Source organism: Chelmon rostratus, chromosome 20 (genome assembly GCF_017976325.1).
Source record: "Chelmon rostratus isolate fCheRos1 chromosome 20, fCheRos1.pri, whole genome shotgun sequence".
Lineage (NCBI taxonomy): Eukaryota > Metazoa > Chordata > Actinopteri > Chaetodontiformes > Chaetodontidae > Chelmon > Chelmon rostratus.
In genome coordinates, this window is record NC_055677.1 from 16,204,238 (window position 1) to 16,226,061 (window position 21,824).

At 40.8% G+C, this 21,824-nt stretch overlaps 1 protein-coding gene across 3 annotated transcripts in view; it reads left to right on the forward strand.

The window, feature by feature from the left end:
• ccny (cyclin Y) overlaps nucleotides 1–21,005 on the forward strand; it is a 41,226-nt gene extending 20,221 nt beyond the window's left edge. For 2 of the 3 annotated variants that reach the window (XM_041961617.1, XM_041961618.1), the window contains exons 3-12: nucleotides 3,123–3,197; nucleotides 4,615–4,635; nucleotides 6,061–6,095; nucleotides 6,800–6,900; nucleotides 7,044–7,079; nucleotides 8,139–8,196; nucleotides 8,558–8,677; nucleotides 12,162–12,328; nucleotides 15,161–15,323; nucleotides 16,994–21,005. In XM_041961617.1, the coding sequence (XP_041817551.1) occupies nucleotides 3,123–3,197; nucleotides 4,615–4,635; nucleotides 6,061–6,095; nucleotides 6,800–6,900; nucleotides 7,044–7,079; nucleotides 8,139–8,196; nucleotides 8,558–8,677; nucleotides 12,162–12,328; nucleotides 15,161–15,323; nucleotides 16,994–17,110 (893 nt within the window). In that variant the 3' untranslated portion in view covers nucleotides 17,111–21,005. The remainder of the gene's footprint in view (nucleotides 1–3,122; nucleotides 3,198–4,614; nucleotides 4,636–6,060; nucleotides 6,096–6,799; nucleotides 6,901–7,043; nucleotides 7,080–8,138; nucleotides 8,197–8,557; nucleotides 8,678–12,161; nucleotides 12,329–15,160; nucleotides 15,324–16,993) is intronic. The other variant, XM_041961619.1, reaches the window with a different exon arrangement.
• The last annotated feature ends 819 nt before the right edge of the window (nucleotides 21,006–21,824 follow it).

Consider the following 21,824-nt stretch of genomic DNA (forward strand, 5'->3'; position numbering starts at 1 on the left):
TCTGTTTCCTCTTGTCCTGCAGGTGTTTGCAGCTCATTGAGGTGCATGTTTAAATGACTTTGAATGGCCACTAGCTTGTATAGTGATAAGTCTATATAGTCAGAAGTCTATTCATATATTAGGAGAGAACTGTGGGGAGAAGTGCAATGAGTAATGGCTGCTTTTGGTGTCCATCCTTTGTCCATCTTTCTCTGTTAATATGATTTCTTTCGGGTTACTGAGGAAGTCTAAATAGTGAAACTTAGAAACAGGCCTGGCTTAAGTAACACACACTGACCTATTCCCTCCACTCTTTGTTCAGCTTACCTCCCTAACAATGTGTAGCCGCCACCCCCTACTTCATTTCCTCTCCTCCGCTTCCTGAAACGCAGGACGTTGGGTGCATTCGTTTACCCCAGGTTGGAGAAAGGGAGAAAACTGGGGAGGGTGGAAACACGCCAAAGGTCACTGACAGCCAGCCACCCAGAGGGACACTCCCTGGGTCTGTGGACAGTCAGCTTCGTCCAGCTTCCATCACCAGAAAAACTAGTTTTACTTTCTGAAGAATTTCTGTGCAGTTTTAAAGTAGAGATTTCTTATCAGACAAAACACAATGTCAGCTCTCAACAGCTATTTGTGACTGGTGTGTTGCAGATGTGTATGTGTGCGCGCCACATGTGCACTGCAAACGTCACTAACAGTCAGGCAGCGTGTGAAGCATCATTAATCCACCTTCAGTTCTCCTTCACTGCTCTTTGCTTCTTCCCACATACCTATCTTTTATTCAACACTGTGTCACCACTTCCTCCTACATCACGGCTGTGTGTATGTGTGTGCGTGTGTGAGTGTGTGTGTGTCCTTTGAGACTCTTCAAGTGGCTCTCAAGCACAAAAAGACAGTAGTTCAAAAGAGTTTGGACACAATAGCAGTGGCTTGCATGTGTAACCTGCAGCGCACTGAAAGTGGCTCTGATCTGAGGTATGCTCTGTTCTCTATCACTACAGAGTCTGTTTTAATGGTAGATTTAAACTGAATGCTTATTTCCACAAGGTTTCATACTGAAGCTGGCGCCATACTGACCTTTTCTTCCTCACTTCCTCTCTTCTCATTCCCCACAATTTCTGCTCACCCTTGCTGTCATCTCTTATTTTCCTTTTTCATATCCTCCTCCTCGCTTCCCCTCCCAACTCCAATTTCTTTTATCATTTTTTCTCTTTTCTCTCCCTGTCAATCATTTTTCAAATCCGTCCCTCTCATCACTTCATTTTCTACTGTCTTTTTCTTTTCGCCCTTTTCTCTCTCATTATCAGCCTGTCACTCTTCTTCTGTCTCTCTGTCTCTTGGCATCTGTTTTCTCTCTATTAGTCTGTCTGGGTGTTGGTCTCTTCTGACCCTTCCTGTTTCACTGACATCATCCAAGAAACCAGGAAGCTGCTAATGGGGTCACCACCCAAACTTTTTTTTTTGGTCTGTTAAGTTTTGTTCAGTTTTCTGCCTGTTTGAGATTTTAGGAGTTAGCATGGCAATTACTAATTAACCTAGACCGGAATATGATAATGATCATAATCTTAAATTAACAAATGATTCATCCAAGGTTGTTCAGGATATTAAATCAGTTCACCTGGCCGCCATAAAATTCAACCAACCTTGGAGCTTTAATACCGATCAGCTGTTCAAACAACCGTGGTTCTCTGTTTCACTAGACAAAGCTATGAACACAAGGGCTGCAGGCTTAGAATGCAGTACAAGAATTAATCAAATCCAGACTCTTCTTTGTAAATGCCTTGTTTATAATTTAACAATAAAATTCATGTTTCTTCCTTTGGGACTTAATCAAGGCAAAGAACTAGGACACAAAATTGGTACTGATATATTCAGTGGTTTTACACAGCAGCCATGTGCCAGGCAACAGTGTCTCTCGCTGTTTCTGGTTTGACACATATATGTTTAACAAGGGAAGATGTTTACAGCAAAAATTTGAAGTGAAAGTTCATCTTCTAAAGGAAAAGACATCATTTTTGGCTCTGGGAACTCCCTATCTTTTAACATTTTAATGATTAATCAACTAGTCTTCAAAATATGAATCAATAATGATATAATAATCATTTTTGGAGAACTTAAGCATGTGTTCACTCTCATGTGACATGTTTTAATATTGAAAATTAATTTAAAAAATGACGTAACAGAAAATAGACTAGAATCAAATGAATAAGATAAGGAGTCACTCATCTATCTGATAATACTAATGTACAGATTTCAAATGGCCTTTATAGAATTGAGACATGTAAAAATCCTTGTTTAGTTGCTTTTAATCTGAATATGTTTTAGGTTTCTTTTTAATGAAAGTTGTCTCGTTTATTACCTCTCAGGAAAAGTGTATGTTGTAAATAAAAAAAATCTTCAAGCCTTAATTAGTATTAAATGCTGAATATCAGCCTTGACTATTTTACATGCAGTTTTTCATGTTTAATTCACCCATTAAGAAAAAAAAGTTGTGTATTTAATTTGAACTTGCTCTCAACACCTCGGGACACCTTGTGACAGAGAGCCCGTGGTGGTAGATACAGTAGCTGTGCCAGCAGCGGTCACACTCAAAAGATGAATGTTGTGCGAACCTGCTGTCAAACAGCCCATTGAATGCTCAAAGATCTTTTTCTTGTGATTCATCCTCATGTCTGTTGCCGACTAATGTCCTATGTGGTGGTTGATCCTAAGTTGTATGTGTGTACAGACATTGGTCTAAAGGCAAATCTATACCCTTCTGCTGTGTTTGCTTAGCACATCGATTTACAAACCGCCGTTTACACAGCGCTGCAGCAGCTAACTGTAGTGAGACAGATTGTTTTTCCATTCACTTCAGTCCATTACATGACAGGTGGCTAACCCCCAAAGCCAATCCCATGCTTTTAACCTGAAAATGAAAGGTCTCAGTCCTCAGTGTGTTTTAGTCATTCTGGTAAAACATCACAGCCTCGCATTCTTGGGTGCTTGCAATAAAATTGGTTTTGTGCCAGCAGTGTGTCCTGGTCGTCATGTTTTTCAAATGGTGTGCATATCAGTTTTGGAATGTAATTTCTCTTGAAATCAGACTTCTAATTAGAACGCTGCTTGTAAGACTGACATTCTTTTTCCTCCTTTTTCAGATCTGCCCATGGAGTACAATCCCTCAGATCATCCCCGGGCCAGCACCATCTTCCTCAGCAAGTCACAGACTGACGGTGAGCGCCTGGCATTTCTCCTTCATTATACATTATAATCAGTTTTTTTTCAGGATAGTATCTAAGACAGTGGCAGGAGTGGCAATAGTAGGGCCAAATCATTTATGGGGACTGTTGGTGAGTGTGTTGAAAACTTGCAAGGTACTTGCAAGAGCTGTGCTACATGCGTCTGGGGCCATGATTGTCTCGGGCACATGCAGGGCCTGCTTAGATGAGTTGATGGAGCGTGAGGCAAGGTGAAGTTGTTTTCTTTGTTATTGTGGTGGCTTTTTTGACCCTAGAAACTTGCACAAACATATGAATTTATTGTGATTAGGGCAAGACTGAGTGTGTACTAAGCACTAATGTAATGTGACACTCTCACTAGTAGATCCACAGCAGGGTTTCTTAGCCCTCTGACCAGTTTCTGCATTCTGTCTGAAGATTGTAGGTTGAAGAATGTGTCGTCAGGATGTGTTTTAAAGCACTGTGAACTTATGCATGCCTCATCCAATATTAGTACCTTGATAAAATCAGTGTAAATTGTGAAGCCATGTGGACATCCCTAGAATGCATTAGACACAGTCCAAATCGTTCCATCAAAGAGCATTGTTGCATTTTTTGTTCATTCTCCACTTTACATCACCTCTCCCAACTCCCTCAGGGCCCCGGTCCCCAGCAATCCTTACTTCATAATGTGTCCCTGAAATGCTCTGTGTGCCTTTAACCCATCATGTTGTCATGTTCAAAAACATGGCACCTGCTGAGAGAAATCTTTCAAAGAGCAGCGTTTCCATAGTGGCATATTGTGCACATTAAGCAGCCTGCAAAGCTAATTAGTAGTATGTTTCAAACTCATGCAAGACAAACAATGGCATATGCCGCCTACTTTGTGGGGAGGCAAGCTGTTTCATTAATGCAAGGACTTCAGATGTTATATAATGTTATACCGGCTGCCTTTATCTCAGACTTTTTGAGATACACTGGGTGTTTTGATCATCTCTATCGGCCAGAGAGGCTGATCCTCTGGACCCTTCAGAGTGACAGTAATGCATTTTAATCAACTGAAATGTGATGAAGTTGGTTTCTCAGATTACTTTGCAGTTCAGACGTAATCTCTTTACTTTGACGATAAGAGGCTTAATATTGTTTCATTTGCACACACTGGAGAAAAGCTGGTTCGGCTGAAGAGCTTGTAGCCTGAAGGCTGATACGTATATTGATCTGATATTAGTGGCTGGTCTTCTTTTATTAGCCTTATCAAGCTCTTGTGTGAATGTCTGCCGGCCTGTTTTCTCAACATATTGTACATAAATACCAGTACAGGACATCACACAATGGGCTTTTCTTTACTCTCCAGCCTTTATTTAACTATGCACCATTGTGCATCTGTGTCATAAACAAACAGAGAGACAACTTGGACTTTGTGTTTTTTCAGTTGCTGTGCCCAACAGGAGAGGTAAGCATATATGTGTCTGGTCTCATTGGGCAGGTAGCATTATGCTTACCGTGTGTTTGGGCTCTGACCTTTCATTTAGTCACAAGCTTTATTGTATTCTTGTTCTTGAACTGTATTGTCTTCTGTTAGCAGGTGGTGTGCCTATACTGCTAAGCTGCTGATGTCATTCTGTGCGTGTGTGTGTATGTGTGTGTGTATGCTCATGTGCATGTTGGTCAATAGGATGCACCAGTATGAATAGGACTGCATAGTGTTATTCTAAAAAGTGTGTTTGGGTTACTGAAATGACACATCAACCAGTCATTTTCCTCTTCAGCATCACTTAAGTAATCTTTACTCCAGAGGAGGTGTGAATGAAATAAAAATTATGATTCAACCAGCTCATTGTTTAGAATAATATTTCATGTGTCAGTGTTGATGTGCACAAAGAATTATCAGCATTTTCTTTCTTATTATTTCAAAACTCAATCAAAAATCATCATTGTAAAATGCAGCCCTAATAAAGACGTAAGAGCTTGCCGCTTTTTGCTAGAAAGCAGAGCACACAGTCACAACTGCCCAGAGGGGAGAAAAGAAAACATGTGCATCAGAGTGTGAGTGTGTGTGTCAGAGAGGTGAGAGACAGACAGCGCAGGGATGAGAGGCGCCAGACAGCTCACTACATCACTGTGTGTGTGTGTGTGTGTGCGCGCACACGTGCGTGCGTGTGTGTGTGTGTGTGCGTGTGCGTGTGTGTGTGTGTGTGTGTGTGCTGCACTCTGCATCTGCTCCAGTTTGCTTTGCCAGCAATCTTTTTCCCCCTTGTGTGCTCCCCTGCATAAGAGCAAACACATACACATATAGACACACATGGATACACAAATAGGCACAGCTCTGACACACAACTGCGTGTGTGTGTTTTATGCCATACACTCAGTGAAGTGAGCTCTATAAAACTAACAAATCGTCACATCCATTAAGCAGAATTGGCTTGGCAAATGAGCATATTTGTATGAAGAGAAAGAAATGAAAGACTAACAGTCGAACTCAAATGACAATGTCCTCTTAGATGAAACAGTCCCTTGGCTTGATTTTATTTGGACTTGGGTAGGAAAAAATGATGAATTGATTAAGTAATTTGCTCACACGCATTCCCACAAATTAAAACACAATTTCTGATTTAACAGCAGAGAAAATGGATTTATAGGCTTTGAAATTATGTTTTCTTATGTCACTGAATGCTGTCTGCTGAAACCGCCATGCTTTACTGAGTACTGTAGAGGGGAATAATTAAAGCAGAAAAAGTTCATAAAGATAGGTAACTTACAAACCCTGGATAAATGCTGCTCCCTGTCTGTGAGGGTTGTGTACTGCACACGTGCTGAGCTTGAAGTGTGTGTTACCAATTCACAGCGCTGACATCTGTTCTCTCGTCTTCCTTTTCAGTTCGAGAAAAACGGAAAAGCCTTTACATCAACCATGTAAGTAAGATGAAGGACGTTGTGTGGCCCATGAAGTTGATTTTATTGTTTAACCGTTATTTGGAAGAGTGATTCAATTTTGAATATGATAATCGTGCAAATGGTGATTTTAATGTCTTGTATTTTTTTGCAAGTTCACACACATTTCGGAGAACAAGGTAAAGTGCTCAAAATGACCCTTAAAACAATCCGAGCATGTTATCATTGTCTCTCCCTCTTCAAACCCCAGAGATAGTGTGTGTAACAAGTTGAAATACGTAGTCGTATGTCCTTATTTAGATGTAGTAGTACAACAATTTCATCGCATTGTGGTGTCGTTCATCTCTGTCCATCACTCCTTCCGCCCCAAGTGCATGGATTGATAATATGAATCGGGAAAGGCCCAATGTACATGATAAAGCTCTGGTTCAGTGTATGCCAGGAGAAAATGGCTTTAAACAAAATGAGCCAATTAAAAGAAAGTTCATCACAGTTTGGGGCTTCTGTAAAGATGCACTTCAACCTAAATGTCATCCCTGCATGCAAACATGTCAGGTGCTGACAGAGGACAGACAGAATTAGTTTGTGGGCTTACAGGTGCCCTACTTTCCATGGCTGCCTGTCAGCAGGCCTTTTGGCTGGTCCAAGTGCGACAGAAATAGAGATTGATGTGTGTGTGTGCGTGTGTGTGCATGTGTGTGCATGTGTTTGTGTGTGAACTCCAGCATCACCCAGGCCCAGTGAGACGGAAGTACAGCTCCTGCTCCACCATATTCCTTGATGACAGCACTGTCAGTCAGCCCAACCTCAAATACACCATCAAATGGTAACTACATAACAGTTTATCTCATTATCTGATATGTAATCTTCTAATCTCACATTGAGGAAGTTGCCTACACACTACATATAAAGTATATACTGTCTCCATAATTAAACTCTTTTATGTCTTTTTTTTTTTTGTCTTTACAGTGTAGCCCTCGCAATATACTACCACATAAAGAACAGGTATGATAATCATTTTGCCCCCCAAGGCTAATGTTAAAATGTAAAGCTCTGTGTGATGCTGACTCCATATGAAGCCTGATTGAACAGGGCATCATTTTGTGAAGAAATGTCTTTGTGAGGTGTGTAAATGTGTCAGGCCTCATGTAAGAGCCACTCATGTGAACTGGTGGATTCTTAAATGGCCCATACCTGTGTTCACCAATTTTCTTGGATTTGAAATTCTTACTTCTATATGAATGAAATTCACAAGTGTTCCAGACTGTCGAATAAGTCATGTACAGACAGCCTTTCTCCATCGTGGAAAAAACACTGGTTGGAGTGAATTCTTCTTCCTCATTAATATGAACTTAATTGAAGTTAATTGGAATACAAAGTAAAATGTGTCGTAACAGACCATTTTAAATGATGCATTGTCGCGCTACAGAGATGCCCTGACCTACAAATCAAATTCTCCACACGTAAGGCAACACTCTTGTTCATCATCATTTTTATATTTTTGATAAGTGAAATGCAAAAATTACTATTCCCACTAAAATCACGACTCATATTGCAATCAAAATATTTGTCAAAATAATCGCAATTATGTTTTTTGCATATCGTTCAGCCCTAATTCTGAATGAAGTTGGAGTTTAAAGATAAGTATGTGTCTATACGATACAAAAATTAACAAAAATAATATACACAGTTAGAATTTTTTTAGGCACATCGATGATGCTAATGATCAGATCTCGTAAATGTGCACCTTCTCATGAACAAGTGACATTTGTCTAGTTGAAACAAGACATTTACAACAAGTTTGTCCAGTTAAAAGAGTTTGGTTAATCTGACTTTGAACAAATCTTACAGATAAATTTAGGATGAAATTCCGAAAATGTTTGCATTTATAAGTGGTAGGAAAGTAGCACAGCTGATTGACGTGCACATACATGCCCATAAATGGCTTATTGAACAGGCAGTATCAGGAGGATGAAGTCACATTTTAAATTATATGAGTCTCATGCCATCTGCTTTTTATTCCTGTCATAATCTGATGTGTCTCCTATCTGTTTGTTATTCTAGAGACGTCGACGGAAGAATGTTGTTAGACATTTTCGATGAGAAGCTGCATCCGCTCTCGGTAAGGCCTTAACTGAAGATAAATTTCCATTAAGCGCAAGCTGTAGAGCTGTCAGGATTCATCAGTACGACAAACAACACAAGCCGATCAACAGCAAATAAACCCACATGGATCAAATACGGGAAAATCTGTCTCGAGATCTCAGGAGCCATCTGGATCATTCACACGTATTTTCATTTCAGTCGTTTTGTTTAACAATTGCTGGGTTTCAATCTAAAAACTTACATAACTACTGCATAATGCTCCATATATCCAAACCGTACAAGGCACACTAGCAAAAGTCTTTGTAAACAGCTTGTGTTTCCATTTTGGTTAACAATCAGTTCAAATGTTCATTTTCATGTTGTTTGTTTTCTTCTAGAAGTCGGAGATTCCTCCTGATTACGACAAACACGACCCTGAGCAGAAGCAGATCTACCGCTTCGTCAGGACGCTGTTCAGCGCCGCACAGCTCACAGCTGAGTGTGCCATAGTCACACTGGTAGGTGTATGTGTGTGTATCTCAATGCTGACACCAGGAGGTAGTGTTGCTGCCTGGTTCTCCTTCTGCCCTCTCTCAGGTCATGTGCTGTCTTCACCCTGTTGCCTTCCTTACACTCTTATCTCTCATTTATTTTTGAACCTCATTTTTTCCTCCTGAGCCATATGAAATTTCAGTATATCCCTCTGGAGAGTGTCTCTCCAAAAATGTCGAAGCGTTAACAAATTCTCACAGGAGACACGAGAAAATTGGAAGTTAAAACAAGATCAGTTTGATCTGTGCAATTTCCTGTCAGAATTACTTTGGTGTGAAGTACATCTGTGCCTGTAGCGCGGATATAATTAGTGCTATAGCGTACAGTAGGTTCTCTCCCCACGACTTCTGCGCTGCTCACCTGTATTAATATGTGAAGACAAAGACATCTTTACTCCCCCTTCTTTATCTAATGTCTTTCTCTCTGTCTCTCCTCCCCTGACTCTATCTTTTCAGCATTTATTTTAAGAAAACATGCATATCTTCACTTAGATTAAGACAGAATAAAGTTAATTTGCTTGTGCTGCTATACTTCTTATTTATAGTCACAGCACTGTTATTAACTCCCCCTTCTCTCCCCCGCTCATCTGCCCAGAAACATGTCTTTCCACACTTTGTCACTTTGGCCGACGTGTGTGTCCCTGGAGACTGGGTTAAGAAGTGCAGGGAAGTGCAGGGTTAATATAACTGGCCTAGTGGCCTGGTATTGAGTTACTCTGCTTCCTGACAGATGTACACATGTGTGAAGTGCATGTATGGGTGAGTGAGTGAGCCCTTGTGACAGTGAAAGGGAAGCAAGTCTTTATCCATGTACAGGGGCACTGTGACAAAAATGTGTCAGATTTCTCAAGGTGCACACACACACACATACACACTGCACAGTCTGGCACATGATCAGTCCCCCAGAGGTAAAGTCTGGCATGCCATCAGTAATTGAGTAGCTGCCGGTTATGGGGGCTAGCGTCGCTGACACAGCTAAGTTTATGCAGTGGAGTTGGAGCTTGGCGTCTTCCTTCCCTTCCCAGACATCACAACATAGGATAGGGAAGAGAAGGCTTCTCCAGGAGACGGAGAAGACAAAGACCCAGAAAGTTAAAACGTCTCACTCTCAGACAATAAATCATTGCTCAAGGTTTCTCGTAGAAGGCCCACACAGGCAACACGTTGTAACATGTGAAGCTACAGCTCCACAAGCCAAACTCGACCATTACCAAAGCCAGTTCCAGGTCATCCATTGCTGTGTCACACAGAAGCTACTAGTGCAGAAACATTTACTTATTTTAGCATAATTGTAGACTATATTTGACTGATATGCTGCTGCTGCATTTTCATCTCGACATTCAATAACTGCATATCCTGCACTGCTAACAGATAATGCATGAAGAGTAGGAGGAGAGTTACTCTATACTATAAACAGTGGCTTAGTATATTCTGAATTGTGCCAGCAGAATGTGTTTCACTGCTTAGTTTCAATTAGAAACACCACATATTTGGTGTTTAAACTTTCAGCTGTACAGTAGTCAAAAACAACCACCAATGAGTAATGTGGTCATTAATTGAGTCCTCTGTTTAACTGAGTGAACCACCAACTTTAAAGGAAGTACTTGGTGCTTTGGCTTCCCATCGTTATGAATAATAGATGTGATGTAACACCGTCTTGTCAGAGCAGGATTACCTTTTAAAATGTGAAAGCAGTATGTTGTTTAATCAGCATCAGACATTGTCTTATGACAACTTCTAATCCAATTAGAACATCCTATGTTTCAGAAATGAGTGTAAGGTTAGTTGAACCTTGGGCTCCATGCAGACCAGTTTCTCTGTCTAGTGCCAAACCTCATCTGTGACACTGGCCCAAGATTCACAAAATGAAATCATTTGGGTTCAGTCTGGTTGCACAGGGTTACCACACTGCCTCTGGCTTCTATGATGTGCTTGTTTGTATAGTTTTCTCTCTTTGCTGTTGCATTCATATCGCTCAGCATGTGGTCTGGCTCTCATTTCATGCGGGCTTTCTTCAGTTCTGCCTGCTGCCTGCTGCCAGATGAGTGTATATGTGGTGTCTGTTGGCAGGCTCTGGGCCACAACGGGGATAGGTTAGCATTGCCTGCAGGCACAAAGCCCAACCCAGCATGACTTGTCCAATTAGCCACCTGAGCTGTGCTAGTGGGCAAATCAAACAAGGCTACAAACTACGTCTCCCCTCTCTTTGCCTCTCTATTTGACTGAGCCACAAGTTACCATTTTATATCTAGTAATTAAACAGTCCTCTAGGTTACTGTTCCGGTTTTAAGTCACATTATACCGAAAGTTCTGCCACTGTGGAGATTCAAACAGAATTATAAGAAGTTGAATGCACTACAGCATCTCTGCAAACCAGATTTTTTTTGTCACACTTGTAATGTGAGATGACAGTTTTCAAAGATTTATGCTTCTGTAACTGGTCTGAATTCTATTGAGCCTGCTGTAAATTTTATGGAGACTAAAAAGTGTGGTTCAGCTGGGTGAAAGTTGCTGTAGCAAGAATAAGATTTATTGTATGTATCTCAATATCTGTCATATCTGTTACAAACTGAAATAGTATCATGAAGTTAAATATTAAAAAATAATTAGCACGACAAAGTACCAAGTCCATACCGAAAACTGAAACTGAATCAAACTTTTGATTTAAAGAACCAAAACTAAGAAGTACAAAAAGGTGAAAAACAAAAAATGACTTGTATATGTTTGCGTGCTTATTACAGAGAGAGGTTGCTTCATACTACACATGCATTGTATTATTTGGGAGTGTGTAGAGGGAGATAAATTAGCTTTTAGGAGAAAAATATTAGGTACATTGTAGTGTCCATTAGCAAGCTAGACATGTAGTCGTCTCCATGCAGATTCAGCAGATCAGTGTATCTTTCATCGTGGACAGCGACTGTAAAATCAAATAGAATACATTCTGTCTTCCTAACAAAGTGACGATCAATGGATCAGAAGAAGCGCTTTCAGTACAAGTATTCCAACTTGTGAGGGATACGTGCCTGCAGGCTCAGTTTGCTTTGTGATCTGTAGACTGTGTGAATTCTGGCTACTGTAAAAGAGAGAGAGATGGCAAAGGGGGAGAAAGGCACAGAGATGCAGTGTTTTGATCCACATATATTTTTTAATGAGTGTGCTCTGGGGAAGCTGGATATCGTCAGCTTCTGACATCTTGTTATTGTGGGTTTTAACCTGGAGGAGGAGTAGGCGGAAGACTGCAGAGCAGGAAAGCGGGGAGCTAACTCTGCAAATAAATGCAGACCAGGAGAGCAGAGGCTAATTAAACACAGAAACAAGTGGGAGAACATGCTAATTACACAAGCAATGGATAATACATTGATAAATAATCTGTTTTATTGTTGTTAAAATGTTCAGTATATGGAAGAAAGGGCAGAATCCATCTTACATGTGAAACGTGTCTTTGTCTAAGGTGTATTTGGAGAGGCTCCTGACCTACGCTGAGATCGACATTTGCCCTGCCAACTGGAAGCGTATCGTGTTAGGAGCCATTCTCCTGGCATCTAAGGTCTGGGATGACCAGGCGGTCTGGAACGTCGACTACTGCCAAATTCTCAAGGATATCACTGTGGAGGACATGTGAGTTGCTGGATACGCACGCAAAGTAATACATTATTCTGATCAGAAAGCAGTCAGAAGCGCACAATAGTGCAATGCACACACAACATATAGGTCAAAGACTGAGGTCAGGTCAATAAAACATCCTGTCAGCCCCGGTTAATCAGCCAAACCAATTAATCTGGGCTGTAAGGACGTTTTACAAACCATTGTTATCAGCAGAATCAACACAGGCCCATAAATGTGTAACAGACTTCAAATTTCATTTTTCTTTTTCTTCCAGAAAGCAATTCTCCACTCAATCAGAAAAACCCTCGATGCATTATTCTGGCCATAGGGTTAGAAAATTTGGGAACAGCTGATTTTGCAGCAAGGATGACAAGCAACATTGTCATATCTGACCCATTTTCAGTTGATAAATTAGCTACAGCATTGTGGCTCAGTTTGTGTCTCAGAGCCATGAATTATCTGGGTGGTAAATACTGATGGGGGTGTCCTGTGGAATTTCCTTATAAACCAACAAAAGTTATGTTTACATTCAGTGTTATTCACCAAAGCTCATTCTGCATATCCTTCAGGTGTTAAAACCATATTGAATGCATCTCTTTCCTTACAAAACATTTGCAACATAGATTTTTGGGGTATTTTTTAATCTAAGAATCCAATTCAAGCATTTTAAAAAGCAGAGAACTCATTCCAATAATAATAATAATCCTATAAGGACTGAGAAAATAACTGATATGTCTGTTTTAATGGTGGACAGACCTTTAGAAATTTTCCTGGCCAGAAATGTGCTGCACAACAGGTGCATAGCTGGAAACTTGGTGGTATTAGTAGAAATACCATATCACAGTGTGGAAGGAGCTGGCATCACCGATCGCTTGACTTCTTTTTCTTTCCTTTGGAAGCAGTGCTTTGTGCTACAGTGATGCAATGATCTTATGACTGAGAGAACAGTTCCAAATATACCACACCATGGTTTAAATAGAATTGGCATGGGAGCACATACTGTAGCATATTTTCTTAGATTGTTTGTTCTGCACTGTAAAAAAACTCAATTGGAGGCAATGTTGAACAACTAATTGATCTCAGCTCTCCTGGCATTGCTTGGTGTATACTCTCAGCCATTCTTATTCACCATTGCCCTTAACTACTGTACCTGTCTACACTCTCATTTAGTGACTAACATTCAGGGTTGTTCTGTGCTGAGAATGTATGGTGGTCTGGACATGTTTAGAGCGACCTCTGCCCAATCTGTCTGACACCCTTCACCGTCTTTTGTTATGGCTCTTGGATTGGTCCCAGAAAAGCAGTGATACACAAGGTTGGCTCAGTTAAATACAACTCAGCCTTGTGATAAAGAATTGTCACCTAATAAGATGTTGTCTACCCTTTGTTAGAGCAAGATTTATGCATGCAGCAATAGTACTCTGGCACTGTCAGTTTGTATCACTTATTCTCATAGCTTTCCCAGTGAGGAAATGATATAAATACACATGCTGTTGTGTCACCAAGCTTGAAACAAGGCTGCTTTATTGGTTTCTAACATGATGACAGTAAGATACACATGGCTTTTATATAAAAAGGTTCTGAAGCAAAGGAGATGTCTGAAGCAATAGATAGGATATTTGTTTGGGATTAAACCACAGATTGTATGGAATGGCTTTGTCATCTTCAATTCATCATTGCCGTGTGTAACACAGGGAAGAAGCATCTTGAGCATTAGGACCCACCACTCTGTCCTATATACCACATCCGTCTCAAGTCCACAGGAATCTTGGCTGGCTTATTCTGAGGGGGAACTCGATGCTGCAGACGTGTCGCCACTGCTGCGACCTCTGACCTCTCCTGCATTCACACTCTTCTGCACCAGTGGCTGCATATTCTTGTCCTAGGGCTCAGATTTTACAGAGCGGTGACCGTAATCCACCTGTTTGGGACTCTCTCCAGCGAGAGGAGCCCAGCATGTGTGGTTCTGCTGTACTCTCATATGGCAATTTACCGGACAGTGAGTCAGTGCTTGACCAGAGATTTCCTCGGAAGATCTTTTTAAATCCATGTTCGGGAACATGGCCGCATGAATTCCCCTTTCCACCCCCCGTCAGACTGTGAAATAACCGTATGGGAGTCTGGAAGGAATTCTGAAGAGCGGAGAAACGTGAAAAGAAACAGATGAGAATAGCTGAATGAGTGCCACGGCGAGATAAAAAGAAGCAGCGTTATTAGGCAGAGTTTCTCTACAGCAGAGTCTAAATTTAGCTCGTCTGTTGCTGCATGCCTGTAAATGTGAGTGGGTGGGGAACAAAGGCTAGGAAGAAGAGATGGGTAGCGCTTCTTATGCATTTTACAATGCAGAATGAATCGGTCATGACTGAAGACAAACAGATGAAAGCGGCTGTCGTCATGCTGCAGAAGGTATCACAGAGCTGTGCAGCATGAGGCGATGCATGACAATAGCATTTCAGGATGTGGGATTAATATTTTTACAGTTAATGCTCAGAGCCCTTTTGCTTAGATATCACTCGTTTAGAGGATGAGGAAAGGCCTATGTTAGGTGGGTGTACTGGGGATTAACCTCATGCATGTGTATTGGCACTGCACATGTGAAAATAACACCCACCGTCTGTGTGAGGGGATTTATTTACCAGGATGGTCTCATGTGCGCTCTTTCTCTGGTCTGTTTGTCTCCTCTTCAGGCTCCCTGTAAAGAATTTCTTTGCAGACAGTTCTGTTTCAGTGATCTAACTTTATTCCAACCTCAACTAGGTGTGGTTCCCGCTAAATGTCAGATTTGTTTAGTTTGTCACAGCAAGCACTTCTCAACTCATACATCATCTCTCTCTCTGACAAAAGGAATGAGCTGGAGCGTCAGTTTCTGGAGCTGCTGCAGTTCAACATCAACGTGCCGTCCAGTGTCTACGCCAAGTATTACTTTGACCTGCGCTCACTGGCAGAAGCCAACAACCTCAGCTTCCCCCTGGAACCCCTCAGCAGGGACAAGGCCCAGAAACTAGAGGTGAGTAGCACACACACACAAAAAGAAACTGGAAGTGGATTTTGAAAACACGAATAAGAAAATGAGGAAAAAAAAAATCTTGAAATCCAAACCCATTTTATTGTGGCCTGAGGATGTGGAAGAGAGTGAACCGAGGCCAATCCGCTAATTAGTATTTTGAAGTGCCTCGGTTCCACACACAAAACACAGACTGTAGATCATCTGCTGGGTGAAGGACAGGGTGTAAGGCTGTGTTGTTGAGTAATTAGCTTCACTGCCTTGACATCTGTTTCTCCCTGCCTATCTGCCTTACTGTGGTTAGTGTTTGAAACAAATCTTGGCGGCACTAAGTGCTCGGATGATGTTGACAGATGCATCATTGCCTTCTTTTTTCTCCATCTAAAAGGCTCTCAGTTTGACCAAAATAGACTTTGTCAAAGCAGGAAAAGCACAACTGTAATTATTAACATTAATAATAGCTGCATTTCATTTAGATTTACTTGTTTCAGAGCCTTAGTATTATGCACGGTGTTTCGCTGATATGGTTTACTTACACTTAATGGATCAGAGCTGTTTTTTAATGTTTTTAGTTCACCTATGATTAGTCGGATTGTCTGCTGTGAAAATGGTGCATTTATTGGCTCTATACTTCTGTTAATGGATTAATGTACTAGAGAAGTACCCAATTTATGCAAGCAGAACTACACCTGGACTTGTGTGATGTCACAAAACTATTGACCAATAAGCACAGCTCAGGTGTACCACACTAACAGATGCAACAAAACTAAGGAGAGTGAGCAAGATGCCAATCAAGCCCAGTTTATCCACTCCCACACAGTCCTGAGAAGAGGCTTAATCACACAGCATGAAAGTGAAAACACCTCTGTGGGTGGACTGTGGATGTTTTTGGATCAAAAAATCATCTTACTTTTGGTTTTTAGACGTAAATTAACACTTTTATTTTATTTATGTCATGTTTAAGGGGGCAATCACAGTTTTTTTTCAGTAGTGGTAGTGTAGTTTGCCCTCAGATCATGTTGTTAACACTCAGATTCAGTTATTTTTTATTTTCTGTTTTGACAGAAAAGGCATAATGGAGTGGCAGTAAAATGACAAGAACGTGTGCACGATTTAAGACAAAACAAAGGAAATTCAAAAAAGGAGGGAGTAGGCTGTCTCCATAAAAATACAGAAATTAATCAAACGGATTGATGCAGATTTCTCAAATTAGGTCCTCAAACATCCGAAACATTGTTTAACCATTTCTGAAAACTGAGAAACTGAAGAAACTGATAACGTTTTGACAACCATGGCACATATTAATGCTTGTCGATGACTATATGAAAAACTGTATGTATCAAAACAGTCCCAAGAACAAAAGTGGTTGGATCTCTTTTTAAAATACCCTAAAACCATCTGAACACATAAAAAGCCAATAACAACACAAGACAGGAAAAAAAATAAATAAATGAGCAGGAGACCTTTCAGGCAAAACGCTGGGTATTTAAAGCTTGAGTATCTCACTTCTAGATGGCAGTACTCTTGTTTTGTGGAAATATTTCCCATGTTTTTTAAACATCGCTGCCTCTCATACTGTACACACAGTGACAAAGATCTCAATGAATGACTCCAAACCAAAGAGTAGGCTTCGCCATCTCCATCTCATTTCTGTCTAATGTTTTGACTTTCAGGCCATCTCACGGTTGTGCGATGACAAATACAAGGACTTGAGGAAACAAGCCAAGAAGCGGTCAGTGAGCGCAGACAACCTGACGGTGGTGCGGTGGTGTCCTGCCATCATTTCCTAACACTGGCCACCTAAAGCACGGAGACACACCTGTCAGACATACTGTACTTTATTTCTGCCCGGTGAGCAGGCAAACCAGGTGGGCAGCAGTCCTGTAGATCAGTCGGGCTGTCTGGAACACACACACACACACACACACACACAATCTAGCACTTTCACAAGTGTGATCACACCCTCTCTGGTTGTTGTACATAAAAGAAGTCCCACTGGCCGCCTGCACTGAACCAAACAGAGCTGAGCTGAACCAAACTCATGTGTGTGAGTGAAAGTTGTTGGGATGAAGACCTTGACTGCGGAAGAAAAGAAGTGGCCAAACAGAAATGCAGCTGGCAATATGAGAGACTGTGTGAAGTTGGGAAAAGAAGAGAGGAACAAGCTTAATGCGAAATACAACATACGACGGCGGCAGCAGCGTTCCATAATTCCCTCTGACGCCCGACTGACACGTGAGGTTGACTGAGGGAGGCCGTGTACATTCCTTTGATTTTAATCTTCTGCTTCAGTTTCTTCGCTGAAGCATGAGATGATTTTTTTTCACAGCTTACAGGCACATTTTGAAATTTTTAATTGCTCAATTCCTCAGTTTGTGTCCGTGTTTTGTTGGTGTTTCTCTGTTGTTTTGCATTCCCATCCAGCAGAAACCTCTGCTAGCAGATCCAAGCCTCAACAAAGGAAAGACATGTACATTCCAGTGTACAGCTGATGTATTTGACTGGACTACATATCGTTTGCCCTCCTTGACAAAATATTCCACCACAAATTCATTTACAGACTTACATTGTAGCCGTCTCACTGAAGCTGTCATTCAGAGAGCTAACATTGAAAAAGCAAGTCAGTGTTTGGCTCGAGGGCGCTTCGACAGGACCTGGGGATTCAACTTCCAGTTCCAGAATAGCTTCTCTTACAGCAAGGCCATCCAGCCACCGTTCAAATACAGCTACTCACTGAAAGCAATATTCATGCATTGCTTTGTTGTTGTGATTAAATACGATGAAGCATGCATACTTCGGAGAAGACGGACTGGAAGACAGCGGGCCACTACCCAGTCAGACGTGAGACATACTGTAGAGCTTATGTTGTACTTAATTCACTGCCATTGTCCTGACCTGTGGTGCCTGTAATAAGCTAGTTTAACACTTCTCCCCTTTCTACTGGAGGAATAGAACAAATAAACTGAAGTATTTTTTTTTTTCTTTAACATTTTGTATGGTTCTTCCAGCTTACAAGGAAATAGCACAAACGGAATATCGACATTTAGGAGCCACTAAAAAAAGCATGAATCTTCAGGGTTGTTTTCTGTTGTTTTGGAGAGGACCGAAATGAATGAAAAAGCATTAAGTGACAATTCAGACTCTGCTTATAAAAGGTAGATTGTATACGTTTTGCTAAATTGTCTCTGTACAGTGTAAATACAGCGCAAGTGTGCAAAATCTGTAGACTGAGGTCATACTGTAAAAAAACAGAAACATGTTAGAATATTTATATTGGATCAGTTTTTACTGTACATTAGGGGGGTGGCAAATATGTTTGATTCCTTGTTCCTATGACAAATCAAGTAAAGACAAAGGTGAAGTATTAAGATTTAAATGGGAGACACCACTTAATATTTTTGTCTGTTTTCTTGTTACAATGTTTTCACACTGCAGAAAATGCCAAGTTTTTATGTGTTACAGACTATATATGGTATAATACAAGACAATTCAGGCTTATTTTATGACTTGTAATCGTTTTTTTAACCATACCCTGTGGAAGCATTGCCAGATTCCTCTTTTGAAGTGATGATGCTTATTTTTTTATGGAGCCCTGTAACTGACAAAATGTAAAAGGCTATCAGCAAGTCCGAATTACAGTCTGACTGAATATATCCAATAAATAGTATTGTTCGTTGTCTAATTAAAATAGTGTACAAAGTTTTTTCCTTCCACCTGCAGTCAGTTTTTCCTTTGCCACCAATTAGTTGATAAAAAAATTCAATGTTTTTTAAAACTCTCCTTCATTTCCCTATATTGTGTTTTCCCCACTACCCCCGTCTAAGCATTCCAGCGTCATACAAATATAAAACATGTTCTAGAAAAGTTTTACAAATATAAAACATGGATTAATAAATCAATAATACAGAAGGTAGTGATAATCAGCTTCGTTTGCAGTTTGAGGTTTCTTGTCAGCACTTTCAAAGATATTTCTTTTGTAATGGTGGTCTATGGGGAACAGGCTTTTTGGGTTGCAGGATTGTTTGCATTGCAGTACCGCAAATGGCCACTGGGACAATTTGGCAGCAAGACTGCCAGTGTTGTGGCGTTGTGTCGGCCCTTTAAGTACTTCCGTGATTCAGCCACTAGTGTTTTCAGTTAAGCCAGATAGCCACACTGTCGTCTTGATTGCTCCACAGATGTTACACATACGCATACGTGGACCAAATAGCTTTATATGAATTTTTATTTAACATAACAACATTATTTATTGATGTATTCATTCTTATCTGACTTGTTTGACAGCCTTTTACAGACTCTTGTTATTCTGGGCTTCACAGTGTCTTGCAATTACAAATCACTTCCTGGTTTGCTCTTTTCTTGACATTTCTACTATCAGAAATACAAAAATGTACATGGATGTAGTAGAGGGTAAACCTATAAAAGAATTGAGCTTAATTGGCCTAATTGTTTCTACTTTTCACACTTGAATTGGTTGATAAAAGTGTCAATCAATGTGTAAAAGTTGATAATAGTGGTTGTTGTTGTCTTATGGTCAACTGGACTCACATTTTCCTCTACTACATTACTGAAATAGGCAGTAAACTGTATGTTTGAAAATATAATGACTTAACCTGGAAATGTTTAAAAAAGGCACAAACATAGCTTTATTAGATGCGTTTTTCTTTCTGTGTCAGAAATATGTCCAAATTCAAAAGCCACACCAGTGTACCTTCCCTCAATACTCTCGTTTTTTTTTTTTTTTGTGCATTTCTTTGGCAACTTCCACGTCTGAGAACAGCCTTCTGTTGTTTGTCGAGCTACTGGAGAATCAGTCAGTCAGTCAGGTCCGTGAGATTTCCAACCGTGAGCAGCAGGTGTGAGGAGGGGACAGAACCGTACCAAAGTCATGGAGAAATGAAGGACGATCGAGTTCGCCGTGTTGCTCTGACCAAGCCCTCTTGCACATGAAGTATATGGAAAGGTGGTGGGACTGTCGGAAAGAGAACTGTTGTTTTGCGTGGTGCTTTGAATGAGTGAAACATAAAGTGCAACATGTTTCTTTAGTTAAGTAACATTACTGGAGTTGCTGTTGTGAGCTCAGACTCTTAGAGGTGTTCAAAGATTGTATATGCTATTTATTGTATGTGTGTGTGTGTGTGCAAACAGCCCATTCTGGTGGTTTCTTAACCCAGAAGGAAACGTTGCCATGTGGTCAACTGTGGTGGGTCCTGAGGTGGAAAATTGCTTCCAGCAGCAGAGACCTTGGGCCTGTGGTGTCCTGTCGGATGGTAACTAGGTGTGTGTCATAGCCTTGTGCACTGAACTCTACCTCTGCATAGAGTTTTACTTTTCTCTTAAGTTTTCTTCCTCACTCCAACGACAATTTTTGGATTTCACACATTCAGCTTTGATCGTGACGATTTCCTGTGCTAACATAAGTCAACTGCTGTGACCATTTTTTTTTGTCACTGATTGATCTTTTCAACAAGTTGTACTGTATTCTGTTGTTATTGTCAGTGTGTTGTTTTCTTTTCAGTGAGTCAGTCATTATGTTCATGTTCTCAGTTTGCCAAACTCAGATCTCTCTCTCTGTTCTCTCTTCTTCTCTGTACGTTTTCAACCATGATTTCTAGAACTGCTCCCAATTCTTCTCTTCTGAAGCAATGTTTAGAAAACCCTGTGCAAGAATTAAACTTTAAAACGTTGGAATAAGCCCAGTGTACGTCTCTTGTTTAATCTAAGCGATCAGTTCACCCAAGGCGAAGAAGTAATCGCAACAGACACACATCATTCATGGTGAGATAACACTGCAAACACGATATTTCTATATGTACTCCATTGTGCCACTGATGTGACCCAGCTGGGTTTCTTCTCCCAGGAAGAACCATTTAAATGGTTTAGAGCAAGTGGTAATGCAGAGATTACACTCTGCCATGTTGTCACTGAGGGACACATTTAATCCTCCGTATTAGCCTCGATTTGCATTTCAATCGCTGCTCTGGTAATTGCTATACAAGTCAATTCAATGCAACGAAGAGGTGCTGTGAGCTGTAGTGAGAGCAATTGCAAAACATCTCTCATGAGCGACATCAAACACTTCCTTTAGAAACACTGCGCACGGACACAGAGGCTCACCTTTGAAACCACATCTCTTGGTTTAATGAGCCCCACAGCTTACAATCTGTCATCTTTTGTTTGGCTGTCAGATCATTTCCGTGAAGTCCAGCTTCATTCTCTATGCAGCGCGGTCTAGATTCAGTCTGTGGATTCCGCACACACCTCGTAGATGGTATGAAGGGGTTGAAGTTGGATCAAGATGATTTGTTCGAGTTTATCAAAAGCTCTTGATGCACCAAAGTCCCTCTCCTTTTAGATCTGTTTAGGTCTCCACCAAAACATGCTCCACTATGCTAACCAGATATCAGCTAACTTTGTGTATCTCCCTGTTTGGTGCTGGACAGGTGGTGCACAGTGGGTTCATGAGAACTGTTATTTGCTAAAACAGGTTCCTGCAGCTGCTGG